Source organism: Gallinula chloropus (assembly GCF_964237585.1).
Source record: "Gallinula chloropus genome assembly, chromosome: 5".
In the NCBI taxonomy this organism is placed as follows: domain Eukaryota; kingdom Metazoa; phylum Chordata; class Aves; order Gruiformes; family Rallidae; genus Gallinula; species Gallinula chloropus.
The window spans coordinates 28,959,628-28,987,152 of record NC_140090.1 but is presented as its reverse complement, the minus strand read 5'-3'; the positions used below and the strand labels follow the sequence as shown (position 1 = coordinate 28,987,152).

General features: G+C 38.3%; 1 protein-coding gene across 1 annotated transcript; it reads left to right on the top strand.

Moving 5' to 3' along the window:
- Positions 1-4,524: 4,524 nt before the first annotated feature.
- On the top strand, positions 4,525-26,538 carry BOLL (boule homolog, RNA binding protein; the record flags this gene model as incomplete). Its single annotated transcript, XM_084264557.1, is given in 10 exon segments — positions 4,525-4,533; positions 5,860-5,997; positions 7,656-7,747; positions 9,338-9,392; positions 11,862-11,937; positions 14,079-14,197; positions 15,831-15,908; positions 16,842-16,863; positions 26,389-26,446; positions 26,448-26,538. Coding segments are annotated over 10 exon segments (738 nt in total).
- Positions 26,539-27,525: the final 987 nt, after the last annotated feature.

The following is a 27,525-nucleotide window of genomic DNA, read 5'->3' as shown; positions in this document are numbered from 1 at the left end:
TGCAAGTATTCCTCCATGAATGAGGAATGACAGAAGCAGCCATCTTTATCTGAATCTGAAAAAACCTCATGTTAAGGAGTAAATCAACACACACAGAAAAGAAAAAAAAATAATGGGAAACGATAAAATAGTTTGTCTCTTTCACTGTATTTGTACGGTATTCTAGTTCAAATCACTGAAGTCAATAGAGGGCAAAGCTCCAGCCTTTTGGACTGCTGCATCTCAAAAACAATAAAGATAGAATAGAATAGAATAGAATAGAATAGAATAGAATAGAATAGAATAGAATATTAACATAGAAAATTGCAATATGAAACTGAGTGCAGGAAGTAAGTACTTTTTCATCAGGTACAGTCTGGCTTTCCCTGTCTGACAATACATTAATGTTCACATTTCCATGAAAGGATTTTAAGATGCTGGTGGGAAAGCTAGCATCATCATCTACAGATAACTAATAGAAGCAAGAAAGGTAGCGCATCTTTTCCAAGGTCAGGAATTCAATCGGTGAAATAGCAGTCTGTTGCCAGGCCCTGTATTACTCATAAAATCATCCTGTCTTTTTGTGAAGGAGCATTCTTTTCCTCATTTCTCCTCCCAAATAATTTTTTCTCCCTGTTTTTCTCAGTTGCCTCATTCCTCACTTAACCTCAGACTTTCTCTGATGCTATAAAAAGGGACAAAAGGCAAGAGCCTACAGGAAGCAACATGGTCAGACTCTGTCCTTGTCCCACACTGCCTTTTAATTTGTGCGAGTGAATAGTGGGAAAGATTATTTCATGCTGCTTATAATGCTGACAGGTGGAGTCAGGAAAAACAGACACACTCCTGACTTCCTTTAAGAGTGACTTCCTTAGCCAGGATATTATTCCCTTAATGAAGCAGCCCAGCAACTTCTGTTGTATATACTGAAATCCTGCATCTATGGTGGCATTTTTTGGCAGATCTAATGGTAATGTTGAATTTATAGATGTGTTAGATTTTTAGGTCTTCAGTTTTGAAGTTACCAGAATAAAAAATAGCTCAATCTTACACATTTATTTGCAAAAGTCCTCTGTCACAACTGCCTTATTTAAATTGTAAATATCCCAGGTTTGGGGTTTTTGACTTAAAGATGAGGTGTAATGTAGAAGATCCAACAATTAAAACTATACAAAATACATTTTCATGTCTCTGAATGCTTCTGTATTCTTTCAGCTGTTCTGACTTCAAATTCCCCAAATCAAGATATGAAGCACATGAAAGGCTTGGTTTGCTCTACCTTTTGCATCATTAAAACGTAGTGCTGTTCCTAGGATAAGCTTTATTGCTGTCTGATAAATATTCATTGAAGTCAATGAATGCAATTCCACAGAGTTCTGCAATCTCACAAAATAACTATTTCTAAAAATCTCATCAGCTCTCCTAAAATTGCCTTTACTTTCATAGTGTTTTCAGCTACAAAAAAAAAGTCACTACTAAGAGTTAAGCATTAGCTTGTTATATATTGCAGGCACAGACATAATAGAAAGTTTCTTTCAGTTGTTGTTTTTAATTCCCTGTGGTAACAATGATGGTATGGAAGCTGATAGTTGTTGAAGAGGAGCAGCATAGCACCCAGTAAGGACTGCAGGTCTCTGCCCTGCTTATGCTTGGTGAGAGTTAAATTATGAAATTTACATGGATTTATGTTGGATCGGCGTAATTTGCATTAAGAAAACTTAGGAAAGACACAATGATTTTAATTAAACCAAAGTATATGTTATTGAAAACATTATCAAGATAATCTTCCTTGAAGTTGTTATTTAAAGCACACAAAAAGCAGGGAAGTAGACAAGGATGAACTGACCCTACAGCGATCCTGACACTGTATCTTGGGGTTGAGCGGCTGTGATTTAGCCTGTGAATGTCTGTTCACTTTGAAACACAGCTTTTCCACTGGGGTGGTTCTCCCAGCATGCGTTTGTCCATTTCCAGCTCTTGCCATCATGAAATCAAGCATTTTTGTCAGGCTGTACCTTATAACTACATTGATTATAAGCTTGACATTTGAATCACGATTTTTTCCGGACCTGTTTAGCAGCAGAGCTATTTTCAGGGCAATCTGCATTTGCAAACAGGATGGCATCACAAAACAGGGCAACAGGTTGTAGTGCTGTTCAGTAAGTGACCGCGGTAGATCTGACACAAGCATTACTATCCGTGCTTGTCCTCCAGTTCAGTAAAGGCCAAAGAAGAGTTGGAATATTTTGAGAAGTGGTCATGAAGGTAAGCAGTATTTTCTAGTGCTCTGTGCTAGCAGACCCCCAATTCTGTGTCTGAGGTTACCCCACGCCTCGTGCTGCACAGCCATTTTCCGGGCAGCCTGCCTACCTGAGTGCGTCTCTTTGGGAACCTTGGTAAGTTTCTTTTTCTTGGAGATTCTCACTTACTGATGCTCACACCAAATCTGGTTTTGCCTCCATCAATACCACCCAGTGAGTCAGACCCAGGGAAGAGCCTCATTGAGCATTTTTGTGTTCCTCCTGCTGAGGCCAGAGGGCAGGTGAAACGCACGACTCTACTTTCTGTACTGCTTCACTCCCTGCTTGAGGGGATAAATACACGGCCGGAGAGGGGTACCTGCCCCCCTTCCCCCGCCCGGTGGTGGGGTTGGGGCAATCTCTTTTGTGCTGCGAGGTCTCGCGGTGCTGATAATCTTCTCCAGCCTTGCGGCCGCTATTCCCGTGTGAGAGCTCGCCAGTGGCCCGATGCACACGGGGAGGGAAGAGAATGCCGGGCGCCGGTGACCCGCGGGGCAGGCAAGCGGGAAGCGGCGGGGTTTACGGGAGACGTAACAGCCCTGCCGCTGATGCCGGGGCTCTTGTTCCCGGGGCAGGGGCACCGGCAGCTCCCCAGGGCCCTGAGGCGAGGCGGGCCGTGAGTGGCGGCTCCAGCAGGAGCTGGGGCAGGGGGCGGAGAGACGCTCGCCCCCGGGCGGCCGTTCGCCGTAGGGGAGACGAGCCCCTCGGCGCGCTGACGGAAGAGCGCCAACGCGGAGCGATTTCCCTGGGGGAAGTAGGGATGAGAGGTGCCGGCTGCTCGTCGGGGAGGAGCGGTGAGGGATCGGGCGTCTGTGGAGGCGTTTGCCCTCTGGGCCTGACTGAGCACGCGTGGACGCCGGGGCCAAGAAGGGCTGCGCTCTCCCTCCGCGGTCGTCTCCAGCCCGCGTTCCCCGCTCAGTGCCGCTCCACCGCCGCGCTGGCCGCCGGGCTGCGTCCCCCGGCCCCTCGCATGCCTCTACCGGGCCTCGTCGGCCAGGCGCGAGGCGGAGCCGCTGAGCGCGACGCGTGCCGGCAACGTGCCGGGGCTGAGGCAACGGAGAGATGGAGCCCGACTGTGCGGTGAGGAACCCGGCGACGAGAGCGTGCCGCCTTTCGCGGGGCCGGGGAGCTGCTCTGTCAAGAGGGCAGAAAGTGTTGGAGAGGGTGAAGGGAAGGGGTGGTGTCAGAGCGCAGCCTTCCCGCCAGAGCGCACCTTGCTGGCGGCGGTTACGACCCCGTCCGCACACCCGGGATGGCGCCATTTCCTCTGTGGTGCGGCGCTAGGGGCTGGCCTCAGGCTCTGGTAAACCGCTTTCCTTGCCTCGGGTCTGCAGCGTTACATCGTGTCTGGGAAAGAGGGGTGTCCTGTTCTGGGCATTAGTAGGACGGGGACTGTAGAAAGGGGGTTGTTTGTAGAGGGGGGTAAGGTGGGATTAATCCCCAGGCTCTGACTTGATGTGTTGACATGAAAATTCATCAACTCTAGAGCAGTAGTTAAACGTGTTAAATAACCCATAAAAAATACCGATGGATATGTGTATTCATGCTCTTTAGGAGGAAAAAAAAGGCAAGTGACATGCTGCTGGTAATGTAAGAAATACATTTTTGGATGTGGCGTTGTCACTTTATAGCTAAACTTTAGTATTTTAGCGTTGTATGCAGTTACCAGATGATAATATAAGTAGAACATTGCGTTTGGTGTGAGAGATGAAGTAACCTGTTTCATTGTTTTTCCAACGTTGCTCTGAGCGGAAAACCTTCTCCCTTCTGAGGCCTTGGGGCCTGTAGTGGTTATGACTCTTCCTTGCCTGTAAGTCCTGGGGTTTCTAGGTATTATTTCTGGTAGAAGTGCATGTTTTCTTTTGAATAGATCAGGTGAAAGTCTTGGTTTTTTCCTTTATACCAACTAAATTTGGAAGGAATTTTTGTCTTTCATAAAAGCAAAAAGGTGTGGACAAAGATGGATTTATTGTCTTTAATGTATCCAAACCAATGGCATTAATCCATTGCGCACAACTAATCAGACTAATTCTCGGGTAGCTAAGGAAATTGTGACATTATCCTAGAAGGGCTTGCAGGTCAAACAAAAAGGACAACTTTTCCTAACTTTTTTCTTTATTATTGATCTTCCATTTTTCACTGCACATTAACTGTCAGCCTTCTCATCTTGTGTATTTTTCCAAAGATAAGTGATTTGTTGTTATTCAGCAATGCTTAAAGCCAGAGATAAGAAGTAGCTGTCAGCATGGATAAAGTACTGTTCTCTGAGTGAGAGGCAAAATCAGGAAGGGAAACAGTGTAGGGGAAAGAGGTATTTTGGGAGAACTGTTTAAGAGCGCTTCACTGTCTGCTGTAGTTCTTGAAGCTACAGATACCAGAAGAAGGAAAAGAACTTTAATAGATATAGTAGCTTTCTGTTTTTAAAATGTGCTTTCATGTGTTTTGTCAGTCCTTGCTACAAATTAAGGGTTGCACTGTGGTAACCGAAACACATTTCTCCTGGAAAACTTATCAAAAGCATGGTTGGAGAATGATAACCCCAGGTATCTACTTCTAGTTTTTGCCACTGTGCTATCAGTGTTGTTATCCGCAGCCTGTGGCAGCTGCTTGTCCTTCACTTTGGGCACCTTAGTGGTACTGTCAGGGCACTGTAGCCCAGGATTGGTTTTAGTAAACTCTAGCTGGGATGGGGAATGTGGCAAAAAATGGTTTGGAAGCTTCTACTGCAATTACTATTGGAGAAGTTGGTGAGTGTACTACATGGTTGCTGTATAGCTGTCATCTCACAGTTAACCTTACGTAGTCAGCCCAATGTAGTTTCTTCTGAGAAGAGTTTCCAATGAAATGTAAGTCTGTATTTCACAGGTGTAGGCACAGTGGAAGCTAAAACATCAGGTTTCCATGAAGTTCCCACTGAACTATGTCTGCTTCTTTACTGGAGCAAGAGCAATCTGGTTGTTCTTTTGCGGAAAGAATTTCTGTTGGGGTCACTGTGGGTGTGGGCTAAGAGTGTTGAATTAAAAGGCTGGTCTTAAAGTGATGTTCTCATTAGCTGTCATGAGCCTGTTGATTTTATGTGGCAGTTACAGACACTTGGCCGCTGGAAAATCGAGCAGAGCTTCATGGATGTGAATGAAAGTGAAGGCTGAGTTGAAAAGGACTTTTCGATGTAGGCTTAGACTAAGGAGGTACAAATCTCCTTATAAGTCTTCTAATTAGGTATAAATCTCTGAAATAGAATTTGTAACTTGGGATTCATGCACAGGACCCTGTGCAAGCAGAAAATGTTAAGATTGGAGGATCAGGCCCTAAGTGTCTTAATTCAGAAAGGTATTAAAATTCAAACTTCAGTAACTTACATGATTACACTATAATCTGAATTGGTTAAAACTAAACATGTTTAAATACTTTTGTTGAGCTACATTCGGAATAAAAAATAAATGGCTAAATTTCAGTTGTTCTGCCTTTGCTGTGCCTCTCAGAAATTCTGTGGACTTTCTGTTGGGATATTTTTTATTTAATAGCTTATAACATGTAAGATACTTTCAAATATTTGAAAATATTTTGTTTCCATCAGCAGATCTCAAATCAGACGCAAACAGAATTTTTACCTTCATCTCCCAACACAGTATCACCGGTGCAATTAAATCTGGCCAGCGCTCCAAGCTTTGAAACAGTTATTCTAAATCGCATCTTTGTAGGAGGACTTGATTTTGAGGTATTCTTTCCAGATTTCACTACTAAATAATAATTCATAACCCTGTAAAAATCAGTACTTCAAGCACTTATCAGTCTCTTAAGTTGTTTCTTGACATATTTTGACCTTCAATTATTTTGTCATTGCTTCTTTTTCTTGGCTTTGTGAAGCAGCTGGGCTACATGCAATGTACAGATATTAAAAGAAACAATCTCCCAGAAACAGAACGTTTAATCTGTAGGCCTTTGATATCACCATATATTTTGGCATTCATTGGAGAAAATTTTGTTTTAGTGGTTTTTTATTATGGAACAACCTGATAACACTTCACAGTTGCTTTACTTAAGCTATTAGTAGTTTGGCTGAATCTGTTTTCTTATGTACACTGGCTTCCAGACTTCTGATTAGGTGAAAAGCATCATCTATTAAAAGAGAGTGGTTCTGGACTTCAGTCAGATTTTTATCTTTCCATGCTGGGCAGTTTCAAGAACTGGTGTAGGCAGTTTCCAAGGCGAGGACACAGTTGCTGAGCTTTAAAACACTGATATGTTTCATACCTGTTCAGTGCACTTGTATCTGTTGTTACTCGTCACACTGAGTATTTTCTGATGTTTTAATGCCTGAATACTTGGATTACTGAGGGAGATAAGCACTTGTACAGTCATTGCTCTCTACTGGACTTATAGTTTCTACCAAGTAACCTGCATTATTTCTTATTGTAAAATGTTTCTTGAGGGTACAATTATTTAAACAGAGCATTAACTTTCTATTCTCTCCAGTTATGAAAGCTGTGTAAATTAGGGGTTTCTTTGTTTCTTTCAAGTTCTTTGTGTTCCTTAAACTTAAGGAGGTAGATAAACCTTTGATTTGCAGGAGAGGATTTAACAAATTTATACATACAAGTAGAAAGTCATTCACTTAGAGGTAAAATAGCACTTCTGATATGCTTCCTTAAAATAGCAAAAAGTATAGGTGAATATAGAAATTGCTTAAAGCCTAAAGATCCATGCACGTAGTGTATACTTCTTCTGGCACTGGTTACAGTATTGACTATGGACTGCTTGGAACAAATTTTTAAATGTGAAATGTAGTGTTTAGGGCACCATATTTGATCTATGCTTACATTGTGAAAGAAAACTGATTCATGGAAGGTAGATGAGTGTTTGCATATCTTAGATGTGTTTTTACTTTAGGAACTTGTTTTTCTGCATGCATACACAGAAGGTACTTGGAGAAGACTGTTCCCTTTATTCCATTCTCCATTAAAAGGACCTTTTCTTAATTTATAATGAGGGTATTCATGTGGTGTGCCTGTATGTATTTACAGGGTCATATATGAAATATACTTTAGAAAGATGGATCATGATGGATTTAACCATTAAGTCTTTGTGGTTTAGTGGGGATGTTTTCTCACCTGGAACCTATGCATATCCTTTATGGAAGCCTACTGGCTTTCCACCGTTACTGCTGTATGTGAAGATGCAGTAATGAATCAGGGATGCTGCTTTCCTGTGAGGTTCATACATGCTCACTCTTCTCTCCTATCCAGGTTTATAATTAGTTTGTAGCAAACTATCCAGAGTATATCCTTTGAAGTCTTACAGTAAATATTAATTGAATAACTATGGAAACCAACTTTTCTTCTTTTTCTCCCCTTCCCTCTTGATTTACTGTACTAGACTAATGAAAATGATCTGAGGATGTTTTTTGCTCAGTATGGCAGTGTGAAAGATGTGAAGATAGTTAATGACAGAGCTGGATTATCAAAGAGGTTGGTATAGTAGAATAAGCATATTGTGGGAATTGACAGTATAACAGAAACCTGACTGACTGTAGTAAACAGTAAAATGATCTTCTTAGATTGGAATGTTATTAATGTTATGTCATTGATGTTCCCAGTTATTCTTTGTAGGCTGTAATCTGCTCTTGCCCATTAATCTTTATATATAAATGTCTTTAATTTGCATAACAGTAAAAGTCTATATTACTAAGATAATATAAGATGAATCTGTGTACTACAAGGAAAAAATAATGCTTTTGGGTTTTTTATGACAATATGCACCTGTGTGGTATGTTGGACTTGGTCCTTGTCCCAGATCTGTCACCAACCCTCTTACCTTTTACAAAATTTCAAGAAATACCTGAGGGTTGCAGTGCTTGTATCCACATGACCCAAGCGTATCCAATGTCTATGTAGCTGTGATTGCCCACATATGTCTCAGTAAGTATCTTGGAAAATAATTACTTTCAGTGGTGTGGGCGTGTCTACTGAAGGTAAGGTCCTGACCTAGGACAGCAGTGTCTGTCTTTTTTTGAACTTGGGAGTGTTTCAAATTTTTTTTAGTACAGGAAAAGTCCATTAATTTAAAAGTAGCTGCTTGGAGACTTAGTGGATCTCTCTAAATAAGCACCGAAATACAGAACGATAATGTTGTATTGCAAAACTTGATCCAGTGGTTGGAATGACAGTAGCCTGCTTTGTATCTTCTGAAATCTGACCATGAGAAATAAGCCATGAACCTAAGAAATGGTGCATACAAAACTACTAAAAGAGTTTTTTAAAAATGGTCAGTATTCAGAAAGTTGAAGCTAATTGGAGGGGGGAATCAATATATACATATATCATGTGCTATGGACTTTAATTATAAGATCAGATATTTACTTTTGCACAGGTAATGCCACATTCAGTGGCCTGGATTTCTTTGTAAATTAATTTGGTACAACAGGAGCTCTGTGTAGAAAGCCTGGTTGGTTTGTTGCCATAGAGAGGTATGGTGAAAGAGACATACTGTGTCATGAAGTATGAGGATAATTCCTCTTGGATCATCACAAAATTCTTGCTTAATATTACTCATGTCAAACATTACAAGAATAATTCACGCGTAAACATGATCTTGGCATTTCTGCTTTTTCTGAGAACTCATTTACGCTGAGTGAAGTGTTCACAGTTGTCACTGTAGCATGTAGGAACTGTGCTGTGAAGTACAATATTAAAACCGAAAGCTAATCCTCAGTGTCTCATCTTGGGTACCCATAATGAGTGAGAATTTAAGATCAAAATTTTTGAAGGATCTCAAGACATACTCTTGAGTAACAAGGACACCACAGAGTTTTGCATAGCTTTCAATGTGGGCTACTCATTTACTGCATAGGAACAGTAATACATGCTCATGTATTTACAAATATATTTAAGGAGACTGTAACAAGGATGTTAAGATTACTGTTGATACTGCAGTCTTTATTTCTAAGATTGACTTTTCTTTCCTGTTAGTTTACCTTTTAATGTCACTTGTACTATATGTGATGTACAAGGTATGTGAATACGAACTCCAGAGACTTAGCTTCTGTAATTTTTATTTAGGTATGGCTTTGTTACTTTTGAAACCCAAGAAGATGCACAGAGGATTTTACAAGAGGTAAGTGGTAGTCTCCTATTTTAAATAAAATACTTCCGTTCACATGAGACACTTAAGTAACCCTGATTGTCTGGTCCACTTCTGTTTCCCATTGTGCACTTGAAGGTCTGTTAAAGTCAGTCTGTGTAGTTAAGAAGGTGATTCAGAAAGATCGAAGATTTATACTGAGATCTTCTGGAACTAGGGAAATGGAGTTGCTGGCTCATAGTAAAGCTCTAGACTTTACTTTCTTGGTCTGCATGTGGTCTATAGTACATGTAGACCTATAAAGGCTACCCTTCCCAGTTGCTTTGCTAGAAAATCCATTGCTGCCAGGACTTCATGTGGAGTTGAAGAAAGATAGCTTTCAGGTGCTTTATTGCCAGAGCTGATGTAGGTTTTTTTCAGGAATATGTTCATTTGAAGTCTTATACAAGGAAGTTCATTTTTATGTCACATTGCTGCTTCTTTTATCTATGTTGCCATCTTGATGTAGAACCTTGCTTGACACATGGCTGTCTCTTTGGTTTGTGGGGTTTGATTATTTTTTTTGAACGTGTGCTCCATGTTCTGTTGGACAAGGTCAATTCAGATATGTGAAGGCATCCAGATGCAGGGGGAAACCCTCAGCAAGTAAGAGAATAGTATCCAGGGCTCGCAGATTGCCTTCTCCCAAATATAAAGCAGATTAAAACATTGAAAATACTGAACCTTTGGAAGTACATGTATTCTAATTCAAAGTAACAGGCAGGAGATTTTTCAAAGAGATTTTTAGAGTGTGTTCAAAAAATACGCTTAAGTAGAGCCGAAAAGGTATACTGACAGGAACTTCTTAAGTCAGCTACTTCTCTTCCGCTGCTGTTTTTTCTGTTTTTATTCCTGTGGATTAGAAGAATATCAGTGGTACTGAGTACCATTGGAAACATGGCCTAGGATTTTTGCTGCTTGTAACCAAAAGGCCACTTCATTTGAAGTTGGTGTCTCCTTCAGTGATACTAATACTTTTTGCCAACTAGAAATACTTAAATTTAGATGTCTTAGAATTCTGTTGCCTTAACCATTTTTGCATCATACTGCTGTATCTTACCCCTTCCCATCCTTCTGAAGTAAATTTTTATTCAACCCAGTTTTTTTCTATTAGTCTTGATTCTCTGTAGCAGTGTGTAACTCTTCACACAGCGCTGTATGAAATGCTTTGAAGAAGGCCATACAGATTAGATACTTCTCTTAACTGTGAAATTTGTGTAAAAGGTCTAAATTCAGATAATTGCATCAATGAAATACACTGCATTGGGAAGAATCTTCTTCCTGTTGCATGTTGGAACGCTGTTTGACTGAAATGCACATTAGTTTTTTAGGAGTTACCCTATGTTTAATAGGGTAGGTAGGTATGCCTGCCCTAAGTAATACCTGTTTACGAAGTCCCAAGTTGAACAAAACATTTCAGCCTCTTCTGAGGTTTGAATCTGTTGGTTGGGATTTTGCAGTACTGGTGTTCAAGTACTTTGCTAAATTTGGTTCAGATGGGGAAAAAAAAGTATTGATTACTGGTCATTATTCTGTTGAATGTGATTTGGAACTCTTTTCCATGTTCCTCTTTAAGAAGTAATTATATCCTTACTGAAGAAGCTCTGAAAGCTTCCTGGTGTGCTGTGGTACTGTTCAGTTGTGCGTTCTTCCTCGTGTAACTGTTCAGGGAAGCAGGCCTTCAGAACCCTGTCAGGTTTTGCAAAGCAGAGATACTGACAATTAAGGGGGGGGAAAAATGCTTGATCAACCCTATTTCTTTCCATTATATTAACAAGTAGTGAGTTCAGCATCAATCTAAAATCAAATGTGAAGTTTTAATTTACCTGGTGGGCCTGATGCTCACTTTCTGTTGTAAGCAAAGGAGTTGGAAGAGAATGTAGCTTTATTTGTCTGTACTGAGCACTTCAATATAAAAAATTCGTCTGAGACAGTGTAGCCTTACTAGGATATCTGTTTTGGTGTGGTTTTGTTTTGTTAGCCTGTATGTAAGGAAGTTCTAAAGCAGTCCTGAGTGAATATAGGGATTGTTGTTACATTCAGCCCTTACCTGGCCATTTTCATAGACCGACTTGTTCCTGTCATCTTTTGTAACATAATGTCATCATGAAGAAAAACAAAACACCCCAACAACTGAAACCCGGAACATCTTATACTTGAAATTGCTAGTTTGTGTACACTTAGCCTCTATAAAAGCAGTAAGTACAAGGAAGGCAAAACTAAAAAAATCTGCTGACAATTGCAGTTATCAGTTGTTAGTCAAGAGGCTCTGTAAGGAGTAAGTAATGCTTGAAATTACTAAGGATTAATTTCATCTGTGAAGTCTTAATATTACATTGAAAAAGAATAGCTTTTTTTGAGATGGATGTAGACAAGACAGTTACACTGTCCTTTTTGAGGTCTAGATATGTATAGAAGATGCACATATTGAATGTCTTTTTTCTTTTTTCCCTTTAATTTTAGGCTAAAATGCTTGATTATAAGGACAAGAAATTGAATATTGGTCCAGCAATAAGAAAAAAACAAATACAGAGTCCTCGTATGTATTTTGATATACATTTTTATGTTATGCAGTTTCGAACCAAGATGTGCCTGGTTGTGCACTGTGTTACTGCTGTGGGTGGAATGTGCCCAGAGGGGTTTGCAGTGGCAGTAAATGCATGCCAGTGTGAATGGCCAAATATACAGATCTCTGATCTTTGGTTCTTAGATTATTTTTTTTAATACGTTGTTAATATTCTTTCTTGGAAAAGGAACCTCAGGCAGAACTTCAAATCTAAACATCCTGTAGAATCTGTAAGGACAGTCTAAAGCAGGACATGATGGCTGGTTGGGTTGTTACCTGTTTGTTTATATTCGCACAATCCATCAGGACTGTTGCATCTTGTATTCTTTGGTAGAAACCATAAGGAATGGGTGGTTACAGTCACCATTTGATTCTTGAGAGTTCTTTGCTGTAAGATAATGGAATAGATGCTCTATGTTCCTTCTCTGGCAGAGAATTGTTTAGATTGACCACTATAAGAGGAATGTTAGTAAGTTTGGAGTGGGTTGTATTTGGGTTTTGTTTTGTCAGATGGCCTCTTTATTTCGAGCAAGTATGTGGCTGTTACGTTCTTTTGGGGAAGGTAGCTTTTTTTCCTAGAAAAGATGCCCTCCCCTTTTGCAAGGGGCTCTTTTGTAGGTTATAAATAACCAACTTTTAAGACAAGATCTGTCAGGCTTTGGCATAGCAAGGCATACTGGTCCGTTATTCCTTTAGTACAGGCTATGTGTGAGATGTGAAAATGCGTTCTCTTTACAAGTGCAGCAGGGAGTGAAGTGCTCTTTTCTAACTTTCCTTTGGTATTTGTCCTAGGGTACCTTTTAGAAGAGGGCACAAACCCCATTTTTGCTCATCTTCTGTCTGAGGACAATACAGAGAACTTGACTTCTAAAGCTTTCTTTACTTTTATTGTTACATTATCAGTTAATAGTAGTTCATATGTACACCAAATGGTCTCCTCATGTGAGGTATCAATAACTGCTATTCTGGATTGTTTACTGGAGCTAAAGTAGCTTTTAAATTTTTAAGATCTCTTTATCCTAACAACCATTTTAGGTGGACCTATCTATAGACTATATTGTGTCTAAGTGTCTTCAGGCTTTTCTAGAAGTTAGTCAAACTCTCAGAATTGATAAAAGCTCTTTAATCACTGTCGAAGCCTTCTTGGTCCTCCACTTGGGATTCTAGTAATCACTTCAGTGTTGTCTGTCCATAAAATGGTACTTTCTTTTGGCATTTACCTTTGCAAAGGAGATGAAAAGCTAAATTGCTCAGCAATATTTTTATTGAGATTTCACTGTTTTTTCTGTACTATGTTACTAAATTTCAAGATTTCAGTTTGACATACAGAATTAATTTTCTTATGGAAGCTTTTCTGTATTTGAAACTGAATCTTGTCTTCATGTTTGACAGAGTTCTAGAGAAATATGAAGTCCTGTTCTATCCCCCCCAAAATACAGATAATAACAGAGCCTAGGTAATCTCAAAGGCAATGTTTGAAAAAACAAAAAACAAAAAGAAAAGACCAAAAACCACCCACACCTTTATTTGAATAATACTTGCCATTAGTACCATTAGAGGGCTCTGTAGATGGAACTCTGCTTTGGCATCAGGCTGTGCTCATTTACAGCCTCCACTGAAACAGGTGTTGCTGAGAAGTGTTGCCACTGACATCTACATATCAGCTGTTATCTTTACTGGTTGGTGTGCCATCACAGAAACACAGTCTTTGTATGTTGAAAAAAACAGACTGTACCCTGGATGAAATAATTCTGGCTTGGATCCTGTTTCAGCTAAATATGAATACATGGAGGTTACCAATTAAATCTCTAATGCAAAGTTACTTTTGGACACTTGAAGATAAACATATAATAGATATATAGTTGCTACCTCTGTTTAGTAATTTTTATGCATGCTGCACTCTTTGTGCCCCTCCCCATATATGTCTGGAGACATCCTGTGGTCATCTGTTCTCATGACTTTGAGAAGGAATTAAGATGGCACTAGCACACTGTCCCATGTTCTTGCCTTTGAGCATGTTGCTTGTCTGAAGATCACAAGTAATCTCTTCAATCATCTACATGTATAAAAAATTTAAAATTACTGGTAAGTAAACTTAAAAATATTAATTGCAGGTTCTGCTGTAATACCCGGAACTGATGCCGTGTACTTAACATCAAGTGGATGTCCTTATGTTTACCATAACGGAGTGGCTTATTTTCATCCACCTGAAGCTGTTGGTGTTGCATGGCCGGTAAGTAATTAATTTTATATATAGGCTGTCTTGTGAGTCAGGAGGAGTGGAGTGTTTTCAGGTCCCTCCTGCTTCCATTTTCTTTGGCTATGCCTTGTATTAGTTTAAAAGGCTTGCTTATAGTAGTCTGCTGGGTTTGTGTTTTTAAATATTCCTTAGTTTCTTGTTCTTCTGTAGGGGAACCTTTGCTTTGGTGTGACCTATTGGACAGGGTGGAGCTTGAAAATAATTTCTTGGGCAGTATGGGAAACTTGATCACTTTGGTGTTGTGTTTTGTTTGTTGTTGGGTTTTTTAGAAGAGAGGGAAGATTACAAGACTAATGGGGTCTGTGTAAGGCACAGGACCTACATAGAGGGTGTCCTTACTAATGTCTGCATTCACAGAGGCTCTACATAACCAAAAATCCCTTCACATGTTCGGGGGATATATTAGTGGAATTACTAATAAATAAAAAAAAACTCTCCAGAAACAAAGATGAGGGCAGTAGTAGTATATTTCAAATTGGTTATTTTGCACTGTAGAATGTTTCTCAGCATTTAATCTGCTTTAGTCACTTCTCTAAACTTCCCAGATGAGCAGGCGTCTTGGAGTCGCAGTATAGTGCCTCCTCAGTTTTAGAGGATACGCATGAACACCTTTTCACTTATTTTAGAAAGCCTTTTTGAAGTTCAGTCTCTGTAGTTGTGGAGAACTTGCTGAAATCCTACTTACTGGGTAAAAAACCCCTATGAATATTTTTTGTTCTTGTACTGAACTTTGGTTCTTGTGCTCTGGCTCAGATTTGCTGTATTGCAAACAAATGGCATTCAGTCTTTCCATATAGAAATAGTGCTGCCTCTTCTGATTTCGTTTGTTTGCATATCCTTACTTTTCATCATTGGCAAGTGCCTGTGTAAAGAAGTTGAGGAAGAAAACCTGAAAATTTGACATTACAGAAAACAATAATCACAGTACAGGTATTAATACTTGTTGGTGTGTATTGTGCATGTATATTCAAATTCTGTCTCTTTTTCTATTCTGCATTCACATTTTTGTCTTGTGTAGAGAGAATTAAAGTAATTTTGGAGCTGTTCCTCCCTTAATATTTGCAGGAATGAGGGAATTTCATTACATGGGAGCAGTATATACTGGCTTTAATCAGCACTATTGGTTCTCAGTGCTATGTTGTCTTCTACCATGGCCAATGTATTCCTATCCCCTTTTTCACTGGTGTTTTTTGGGAAAACCAAGGCAGGTTTCTAGCTGACTTAGTTCCCTATGCTGCCTCACTACCAAATTGGATAAATTCTGGGACTTGTGGGAGGAACAGAATGGAAAAAGGAAGATGAGGTTGGCACCATGGAGAGGGTAGGCATTGCCCTAAGTGTTTATAAAAATGCCTGTGGCCAGGGAGGTAGGTGGCTTTAACATCTCTAGATAGCTATGGCCTAGTCTTTTCTGGAAAGACCTAAGTAAATACGCCAAAGATGTTTGTTTCCCCTCAAGTGTAGGCCCCAAAACAATGGTTTTGAAGAAACTGTAAGTTAAAACTTGTTAAATGTGTTTTCAGAAAGGAGGGGAGGTAGTTCAGCGTTGTAGTACTGGAGAACTGTTGTTAGTAGCAGTGACAATTCATGGAATTGCTGCATTAAGTCTCGCTCTGATTCCAGTTCACCTGTGATGGTGGCTCAACCTGTTTATCAGTCTCCTACCTACCGCTATCATGTTTCTGTTTGAAAACGGCTTTCAGACCATCAGTATTCACTATGCAGTTTCATTTGCAGCACTGCTTCAGGTCTCTCTATTCCTAGGAAATGAGAAAACTTTTCAAAGTAGTCATATCAAACAGATTTTCATTTTGTCAGAGGCTTCATGTTTGCTAGAATACAATTTCTTCTGCCTATGCAACTACATGGAAATGTAATAAAGTTTTTCTTTGGTGTTGCTAGACAGATGGCTTAGTGCTGTCCTTAACTTTTATAATCTAAGCCAAACTCTTGCTCAAAGCAGGGCTTCTCAGGAACTTGTCCGGTTGAATTTTAAATATCTCCAGTGATGGAGATCCCACAGCCTTTCTGGATATATATACTCTTCTAACACCTTGTCCTTCTCATGGTAAAATACTTTTTTCCCCAGTTACATTTTTCAGTGTTACAGCCTGTGTCCTTTGACTTTTCTGTGCTGAACACCTCAGAGAATCTGTCTCAGTCACTTATGTTCCCCCTCCTAAGGTAGTTGTAGCCAGCAATAATTATCCCCTCCCACCTTACCCTTCTCAAGGCTGAACAGACCCAATTCTCTCAACATCCTGATACCTGTTCTCCATTCCCATAACCATCTCAGCCCGCTAATGGATTTATGAAGGATGTACATCTTTTTGAGGTGTATTGGAAATTTAATTGCATTGTGTCTTCTGTCGTCTTAATTAGGAGTGTGTGTCTCAGATGCTTTGTTATTTTAGAAGTTTAAGAAAATGCCCAAGTCAGAGGCCAAGTGGAAGTAGACTAAACTATGCTCCTGAACAATCTGGGTGTTTATGTATCTCTTCTTTGTAGTTAACAGTTGATTATGGAGTTGAGATGTGATTCTAGAATGTTGGAAATTCTGCTATGTATATGCATATGTTCTTAATCATGTAAGTAATACCTCCTTGCTTGAATGTAGGTTCCAACACAGTATCTTCCAAGTCAGTGGCAGTGGTCTGTTCCACAGGTAAATACAGTTCATAGTTGCAGCATTTTGCCATTAGTTTGCATCTAATTTAAAGGTGTGGTGTGCTTACCTAACAGTGTAATTTCTCATTAATCACAGCACTGATGAAATAAATACTAATTGCTGTAATTTTTCAAAGCATTTGCAACACTTGCTGGTGCAGTGGAAGGCATCAAATAGCACTTATTGAAACACCAAATACAAATATGATGTGAAGAAAGCATCTTCCCCTCCTGTCTCCCTCTGACAAAAAGTTCGTATTGTCTAATAAGTTTTCTCAGAAGCAGGTAAAAATTGCTGTGTTTTCCCTGATGAAAGCTGTTGGTGTGAACTAGTTCATTAACTGATACTGTGATGTTTCACTGGAGTATTCCTAGCAGAAGTATGTAAGCATGGAAGTATGGTGCAGCTACATCCAGACACTTAAAATAGGAGAAAGATGATACAATTGCTAACAGCTTTGTGGGGGAGGCTTTTGTGATCTCTCTAGCAGAGGAGCTCAATACAGACATCTTGCTGCTCAGGGAACTTGAAGAATTTGAAGCTAATAGGAGGACTTAAGTCTCTTAAGCTTGAACTGTTACAGTGTGCCCTCATTACTTCAGCAGCAGTCAGTCTTGTCCAGTTATGGTCAGTTCCATTCTGCTAGAAGTGCCTGCCCCTTTGAAATCTGGGTGCTGAATTACAGAAATATTATGGCTCTTATTTTAAAGCTAAAATATTTGGGGTTTTAATGTAACATTTTTGCAAGGGAAAATTAAACTGTATTATCTTCATGTGATCTTGAGAGTGTCAACTTTACGGAGTTTAGGATTTCTTTAACAGTGGTCTCCAAAATGCAAATAAAATATGAAAAAATACATGAAAATGATGAAAGGACGTGTTTGTCTATCCTACTGCTTGACCTATCCTTTCAGCCTACTTTCCCCTCACTTAGGCTCTTTAGACTATGGAAGACGAAATTGACACTTTCTTTTAAAGCTTTATGTATATGTAGCACAGGCAACTGCAAAATAAGCTTTAGTATTCATGGTGCATGAGTAATACAGTTTATGAAAGTAATGTTCTTTATTTCAGCTTCCTCCCTTTTCACCTTCATCCTTGTATGTGCAACCATCTGAAGTCATTTACCAGCCAATAGGGATTACTCAGGGAAGTGGTTGCATACCTTTTCCTCCCCTAGTGGATGCTGCAGTTCCTGAGGTATTTATATTTTTTTTAAAAAAACCCTTACAATTGAAGTGTTTTTCTCCAGTTGAAAAATGTAATCTTGTCGTTTAAGTACAGGCAATTCAGAGCACTTATGTTAGTTGTTCCCTGTACTTAGCCCACACCCATGCTGCTGCTGCTAAATCATTTCAGTTGTCCTCAAGTGAGAGTATCTGCTCCAGTTTTCTGGAGTTACTCCTTCATCTCCAGGAGGATCATTGATTCTGAAAGACTTTGTGGTCCACACCTATGTGATGGCAATATACAGACTGAACGATTTTTTTTGTTTGAAAAGAACACTTAAATAAAATGGGAGATTTTATGCAGAGTGCTGGATTAGTTTACCCAAGCTGTAAGGGTTTTGTAAAATACACTTTTTCTGCACGAGTAGAAGCTAGCTTCTAATTATTCTGAAGATCAACATGAATTGAGAGTAATTGAATGACTAAATTTATTCTTTATGATTTGTTTTGCTTCTATATCAGAAGCATTTGTAATGTTTCTTAAGAGATTGTTAACGTATGATAACGCTGTTTATAATTGGATATTTAAAATGAAAGTAAATAATTTGCTATGGAAGAACTTCAAATTGAAAATATTAGGACTGGTTGGTATTTTTCCTCTTTTGATTAATGCCATTTTTTACAGGAGTTGAAGAATGTTTTATTGTTACAAGTTATAAAACAATTTCAAACATCTTAAGTGGGCAACTGACATACCCAAGTAATTTAATTTCTCTACAAAGGTCTTGAATAATACAAGACTGTAGTTGCTGAGAGTTTTCTTTTTAAGTGCATAAAATTTTTCGTTGCATGTTTAATTTCATTATCAAGGCTATGTTTCATAAATCAGCTATCAACTTAGAGAAATTTGAAATCTGAGAGTACTAAGAAAATATGCTAAATTAGTTAGGGAGTATTTGGGTGCTACATACTTTTAGTTCACAAGTACGTAATTTGTTGATGTTGATGTTAAAGGAACCAGTATGTGAAAAATCAGATGTGTAAAGTTCAAATAAAAGCCTTGTAGTATTTGTGTGTAAATATCTTTAAGTGTGATACTGGTGGGAATACATTTCAATATGTTAAGAAACACATTTAAACAGTGTTTCAGTTAGAGCTGGGTGAAATGGATTTGTAATAGAGCAGTGTGTCAAGGAAAGTGCTTTTTGACACTGATCTATATAAACTAAATCTACCAAACTTTGATACAGTGAGGAAAACACATTTAAATATTGAAATCTTGGTTTTTAAAAAGGCAATAGGTTAGATATACATAGCCCACAACTTGGAAGTTGTAAGGCATCTAAATTCATGTGAAAGGCTTGCAAAAACACAAAACCAAAACATGCTTTTCTTGTACCTTTGTTTATGCCAGCTGTATTTGGATCATGGGGTTCAAGCACCGCATTACCAGGTTGACACCCAGGGTGCTGAGGCCATGCCTGTACACGTGAGTATCAAACTAAGACAGCTTAAAGTAAGCACAGTAGTCTTACTGCCCTTTTCTTTATGGGGACAGTAAGAGAAGAGGGACAGAGGTGAAGAAGTCTCTTACTAATGCATTAATAAATAAGGAGAACAGAAATGTTGCAGGGAAACTGAGATTTATTTTTTTCCTCTTGGTGGACACTTTGTTATAGAGGACAAAAGCATTAATTATTTGGGGAAACAAAATTAAGCATGACTAATTGTCTTAGAACTTGAGATTCAAAGAAAACTGCAAATGAAAAATGTATTTTGAGGGAAAACAGGGAGCCTTGTTCAGTTCGTTGAAATGACGGTTACAAAACTTTGGCTCTGTCTCTTGAATTCATTATCTGCAGCCTTATGTAAGCATCTCAGGCGGTGGCAAGGTGGGGTTTTGGAACATGGAGCGTGAAAAACTCTTGTAGTTGGCCACGTGTGGGTGTGTTTTTTGGGTAGTTCTGATTTTGAATAGCAATTTAAAATGTGATACTTCCATGTCACCTGACACAAGTTGTTGGGGTGGTTTTGGTCCCAGTCTAAGTCCCTTTTTCCTAGATTAATAGGTTGTTAATGCAACATATGAAATAATGTCTAAACGAGATTTATGTAGCCCAGACTTGCCTGATAAAAAAGGACTAAAGGTATTGGGAGTTCTACATTATATTAAAGCACTTACTCTCCTTTCAAAGATGCTTACACAACTATAAAAGACAGACTAAATAAAAATTAATCCAAGACATGTTATGGACTGTATTCTATATGTATTTTTTTATTTTACACTTCTTTTGAGAGGCATCTTTTTCCAGACTATTGTGTAACAGTAACTACTAGGTATTTCCAGTAGAGGGGGCTTTGACATTGTCTTGTCTTACAATAGAGGGCAAGTATTCCAGTTAGAAGCTGAATAAGAATTTGAGAATACTTACCCTGAGTGATTCATGTTTTTAAGAAATACTTAAAAGGGAATTAAGTTTAACAGTGATCATAATACCCAGTTTATATTCCATTTTATAACATTGAAAACAAACTTTAATTGCAACAGTAGTTTTGAAATCAAGCAAGCTTTTTTGCCTTGAAACTTCACCTTTATTATCTTTCCTAGGATCATGGCTATACAAACAAGATAGTGTGAATTAAGTTACAAGGCAGATCTAGAACATGATAGTTCTACCTCTTCTACAGTGATTATCACTATACCTTATAGCAAAGGGAAAGTAGTTCAGTTTGTGATAACTTTTGGTAGAATACATGCATGCATGGCAAAAACATGTTTGGTTACTGTAGCATAGGAAATGAGCTGCAGACATTTGTATCCTGATATTTTAATTTCTTTTTTTTGTTGTTGCTTTAGCACTGATTTCACATACAGCCAATTCTGGTGTAATCCAGCAATTCATCCCATTTTCCACACTTCAGTGCTGTAGAGGTTTTTGTGAGGCAGTGTGGTAAACCAGTTCAGGGAACTAATGTATTTGAAGGTAAAGCCCCAATCCCACCACCCAAAATAGCTGACTTAAACTTGGGTCAATTCCTCAGACCAGTTTGTCGAGCAACTGCACAAATTCTTGTACCTGTACAAGAAGTTTGGGATAGGATAGAGAAATGAAGATTTGTGTTAGTGGTACAGAATGATACTTGATGAAACTGAGCATGAGATTGGTAATCCTGGTGTGTTCCTTTGCTCTATTTCTTGCTCGTTCTTACCCATTGTCTCAGAAGTCTTCTGTTACCCTTACCTGTAATTGAAACTCTGTTCTGTTCAAGTATATTCACAGATAGTTAAACCTTTACAAAGACCTGCTGAATCCTGATAACTCTTTTATTTCATTATAAGATGGTGCCAAATAGGTTTGGACAGGCTGTAATTCTTAGCTTGTTTAGTAACTAGTCATTCTGGAATTTAATTCTTCCTTTTCACATTTCACCTTACCTTTGCCCATAACCATTTATGTTTTGGATGGATTCTATGTGTAGTAAATACGATCAGCTTGTATTGTCTTACACTGAGCACTCAGCAATGATTAAAAAAAGAACAAATGTTGGCATCAGACTGCTGTGTATTAAGCAAGTGGTTGTGTCAGTTCCACCTGCTCCCCAGCTGCATAACGAACACTGCATGCTGGCTGTATTGTTAAAATACCCCAACGAGTGTGTCTGCTGCTTGAAAAATGCCAAGTAGCAGTCATGTAAGAGAGCAGACGCCTAAAATAAGGACTGTACCTTGAAAGTAACTTGTTAATTGCCTGGACTGCGTTAAGAATAAACATGTTTTATATGAGGAGCTGAGATTCATGTGGTTAGAGTAGGATGGATATAGCAAGTGTCCAGATACAGTTGGTAGTTGCTCACTTCTTACAGCTTTCAAATGTGGCTCAAGATAGAACATGCACTGCAGCCATGTTTTAATGAGGTCAATATTGAGCAAAGAAAACAGATGAAATCTTTACTGAAAAAAATCACAAATTTCTAAGCCAATGTTTCCATAGGAATTTGTTAAAAAAAAAACCACAAACTTCAGTTAGTCATGTAAGCCATTTAACACTTAACAGAAGCAGCTTTTATTTTGTCTATTCTGTTAGTTTTCATTCTCTATACCACTTAAACAGCATTTGTTGTTACAATTTTAGTACTAAATTTTAATAGTTCTAAACAAAAATTACTTGCAAATTGGGGATTTCTTCTATCACTTTTTTAGATCCAAATTTGGTATTTAAGATTGAATGAAAAATGCTAATTCCTTCATATGTTTGCTGATGATCCTTTGTATTTACTTGAAGGTATTTTATTTTTGGGCAAGACTATATCATGTTTTGTTCATGAGTATATGGAAGTGATTTCATCTTTGCACTTGCACAAGTGGGTAAGGTTGACATTCTGGAAGGGGCTGCTAGGTGACACTTTTTGTTTAGGTAGTGTGATTTTTTTTTTTTTCATCTTTACTGGATCTTGTGTGGTGTTTCATATCTTAAATTGTTCTCAAATACATGTATCAATATTAGAATCCTCCTGGAGGACAAGTATGAGATTGTAGACTCCACAGATCTTACTGCAATAGTAGAAATTTGAGGGAAGGTTGAAATTCATGTTCTCTGGTTTCAGACCTGGAAGAAATGCCTGTGAGTTAAAATTTTGTTTTGCTGGATGGTTATCTTGAGTTTGAGTCACTGGCCTGTTAAATATTAATTGTGTAGCATGTGCATGAGGGAGACCCCCAAGCCTGCGAAACTGAGCAACACAGCTGCAGTCCACCTGAAGGGAACAAAGATGTAAAAGGTTCTAGCACATGGAGGTGTGTAGGTGGGTGGGTTTTGCTTTGTTACATGCTTTTAGTGTGCTTTTTATTCTTCTCAGTCATCTTTTCCAACAACAATATATCTGTCAGGATGTACACATGGTTCTGGCCTCAGAGTTTTTTGCTATTCCCATCGTCTGCGTCCTACAGAACACTTTGTCCAACACAAGAAGTATGGGATCATACAGTATCTTTTCTAGAGGAGTCTTTTTAGGTCCTTGCAGAAGAGAGGTTCTTTCATTTGAGCTTGGACATTTAACCTTGAGTTGGGGGGAGTAGGAATTGGTCTTACACTACTTATACTTCAATCCTGTCCCCACAATAGATTAGTTTTGGCTGATAAATTCTGACAGTCTTCCCTAATCCAGCTCTTTGAGCCTAAACATGTTAAGCACTGAATTGGGCTTCTTTTATTTTACCCTTTTCTTCAGAAAATGTTTTGGAAAGGCACAGGAGAGTACAAAGGTAGGAAGTATTTTTTATGTTTGGGGATTTTTCTTAATCCAACTTAGCTGAGTTCTCAAACACGAACTCATCAATCACAGAAATGTATCCTGGCTTTCAGATTTGCTTGTATGTTTGCTTTTCATCACGACTTTGTTTATTCCCTACAAGCTTTTTTGATAGCTTTAAAACTTAATTTTCGATTTATTGTAAGTAAATGCTTTCCAAAAGATCAAAGATTCTTGTACTTGAGCATTTCCAGTCTACTGGGAGTAATTATATTGCCTCTTAACTGAAAAGGCAGGGGAGGCTCTCCTTTGTCACAGCAGGGCTTGGACTATTCGTTTGTAATATAGTTCATGTATATATGCATTCAAATCATAATGGTGCGTGTTGTCAACAGAGTGTCCTTTTAGTAGTGAACTTTCTGTAAACTGAACTTAGAGCACTCCATTTTCTCTGCAGCTAAGAGTAATAAGGAAAAACTTGTTCTCTCTGTGTGTAATACACTTATGTTTGTACATCCTTGTATATATACATGCATATATATATACACCTAAATTGTGGTTTTTGTAAGGGGAAGTCTTGATGTAATCATTTGGGGAAAGTGTAGTCATTTTATACTAGTGTTGTGTGCTGTTGCATGATATTCCATCTTGAAAAAAAAATTAAACCTTACAACCTATTTTCTGTATAGGTATGTATTTTTATTTATACACGCAGTGAAACTGAGAATAAACCTTTTGTTTAAAGTTACCTTTAAAGTCTCAGAAATATGAATCTAAACTTTGAGTTGTTGTCATACCTGACAAGGTTTGTCATCAGCTGTAGCTAAGTCTGTTGCCTGTAAAAGGGGTGTCTTAAACTCCACCAAAACCACATTTGTTAATTGTGTATTAACATACAAAGGTGCAGATGACATGCTTTTTCTGACATTGTTTCCTTCTATAGTTCCCTTTACAGTCTCCTCTTTTCCTCTTCTAATAGTTTGTTCTTGTTCTGGTTTAGCATGTTTTCTCTTTTGCTTTCTCTGATCTGTATGTTGTCTCTCTTTACTTGACAGACATTATGGAGCATTCACTCTTAAGCCCTTTGGGCGACTCTAGTCTACCTGTACTGATTTTTCTTGTCCAGTCCTTCCCTTGAGGCTGAGATTCATCATCAACATACCAGCTAGCAGCGGCCTGTTGTGAAACTTGGGGTCAGTTGTTCCATTGCCATGCTTGCCATTTACAAATTGATAAAATATTAAAACACTCAGAATATGGCAGAGTCTGCAATAATGCTTAGCTGCTTCCTGCATGCTTGAGAATTTCCTAAACTTCCTCTTACGTAAACCAAACTTCTGTAATCCATGTTATTCATTTCTGCAGTAATCATGTTTGTATTCCATCATTGTGTTATTTCTAGCTCAGCTTCCCAAATTCTGTGTATGTTTTGCATTGTTCTCCTTCAGCAGGAAGGGAAATTATCAGCACTTTAATATATGATTTTTATTTTTAAAACAGTTTTAATTCGTTTATTGACAGCTTGGCTTTCTTCCCTTTTCTCCCTCTTTTGTGTGATTTACAGTGGTTTGATTTATGGAGGTAAACTCTTGCAGGTCTTCAACCATGTTTTATATTGTGAAAACGCTGCTGCTTTTAGTTGCTTACACTTCTTCAAAAAAAGTATTTTAATAAAATGAAGCTAGGGAAGGGTACCTGCTTTGTGCATGTTAAAATCTGTGTCTCTTTCTTATTTGATAGCACTTAAACAGCTTTGACTTGTAGCAGGGTCTTGCTTCTTTTTAAGATACGACTTTTTGTGTGTGTGTCTATGTGACTTATCCCCAGATGTGGGGGTTTTATGAAGGCAAAAAAGTTTGCCATTGTGAAGTGGAGCTTAGTTCCTCACTCTTGTTTGGACCAGGCAGTAGAGAAGAGAAAATGTATTTGGGTACCCCATATTCTAATGGGAGTCAAAACTAAAGAAAGAGTAAGAAATAAATTAAGACTGAAGTCCTGAAAGCTTGATACACTGAAAGCTGAAGTGGGCGGTCAGGCTGGCGCTAGATGGCCATGGAACCTGGAGATTAAGGAGCACAATGCACACATAATGCAGAACTAGTAGCTGATGGAAAGAAATTGTGATCTTGAGATTAATGTGGGTTGAGTATCCTGATAGGGATGTAGGAACTACAGCTGGCTGTATTAGGAAACTAGCAGAGCCAGAAGAGAGGGTAAAAAGATGACTAAATTTAACAAAAGAAAAAATAAGTTGGTAGTGCTGAAAAGGCCTGAATTAAGAAGGTTAGTAAACAAAGATTGTTTGAGTCTGTCATGTGGCATAATCGAAAAAAGGACTCCAATTTGGGTAAGTAAAGAGAATAAAACAAGTGGGAGTTCCACAAATGAGCCACAGAGCGGCTGAGTTACAGAGAGAGGCTGTAAGAGAACTTGATCTTAGACTAGAGCAGTAAAGGTGTTCTAAAGCCTAGCCTTGATGCACCTTAATGGTTACCCCTGTTTTCTGGATCTTGCCATCCTTTGTCAGCAGCCAGTGGTGTCCACTGACAGATGACTTAATCATGGCCCATTGCCTTTTTGTCTAGTTCAGAAATCAGAGAGCTATCAGTTACTCAGCTCGAGTTTTATAAATCTCAGTTCTAGCTACTACAGAAATTATGTAAGCATTATTATAAATTCCCATAGTAGTGCATTCCTCTAATCTCTATTGTGGAGAATGTAAAAAAAAATAGAATTAAATAGCTTTGCACTGTAACACAACTTTATTAGAAGGAGAATACAATTGCTATCAATAATTTAACATACTTTACTATGGTTATATGGTCAATGAACAAAAATTGATTATTTTTAAGTGAAGTCATTTTAAGATTGCATGCTTGTAAATAAAGGAAGGTATTTCTTGCCACTGCTGACTTTATCTGTGTATGTAATGGAAATCTGATTTTCTTTTTTGAACTAAATGTATGTAGCTGATGCAGTGTCAAATGGACTAACTTTTCACTGAAGCATTATTAATGTAGCAAATTGGACACGCTTTGAAATGAAGAAACAACATGACATTTTTCCCTTCTTTTTAGGAATAAAGGTTGAATTCTGTGAGAAGAATTTTTTGGTATTATTCATCAGTCTGAAACTGATACACAAGAAGTCCCCATTTTCATCCTAGAAAAGACTTCAGAATGGAAGATAAAATTCTTGTACCACCTTCTACAGATTGTATAAAATAAATTAATTTTTTTAACTATCTACTTTAATAAAATACCTGTTACTTGGAAGATACATTGTTTTAATGTTTGCCTGAAAATGCCAAAGATGAATACCAGTCCTCTTGGTAAAGAAATAAATAGAAATTTGGTAGTCTGGACAGATAAAACTACATGAAACCATTATTTGATCCTGTATATCCTTAATTGAAATACTGCTACGGGACAGAATCGCGATTTCTAATACACAGCCTGCTATGTGAATTTTGGTTAGTAACGTAGCATAGATTTAATAGAAGTATGCTCATGTTCAAAGGAAAACATTTCAATTTAGATTACTTAAGCATAACAGATCCATTAGTCAAAGTAAAAGCATTTTCCCCCCAATGCTGACGGCATTTATATGGTGTGGATTAAAATCTGGTTATTTAATTCTTTGTACATTTTATTTGCGTTCCAGAAAAAGTTATCTACTTTTTTTTTGAATTGGTATTCTCTACTTTTCTAAGGTGTTCTCCTATGTGTCATTTTAGTCCCTGGGAACAATAATCTTTTTAAAACTGGACCACCACTCTACAAAATTATTTATGCTCAGATGAGGCTGACATTTTTCTTGCATATGTTAAGCAGTAAATTTGAGTTTGTGGTATAGCTTTAGCTATAGAAAAGGGCAAGACTCAACTTCTTACTGGTGCCAGACCATTGAAAACTCCTTGCTGCTTTGACTTTTTCTGTTGTCTGTCTGAAACCTGGCAACTTGTTGGGCAGTATCTTGAGTTGAGGTGAAAATACCACTACTTTCTCCTCAGCTGCAGGGAGATAATTTTTTTTCCCCCTTTCTTGGTGTCTCTGAAGGTGCAGAAGAAAGGTTGTGTGTTCTGCTGGAGCCTTATTTCTTGTATCATGAAACAAATATGCATTTGACACCGGATTTGGAGGATTTAGTCCCAAGTCTGTATCTTTCGAACTCAAGATTTCCCTATTTTTAAAATGTTAGAAATCCAAGAAAGA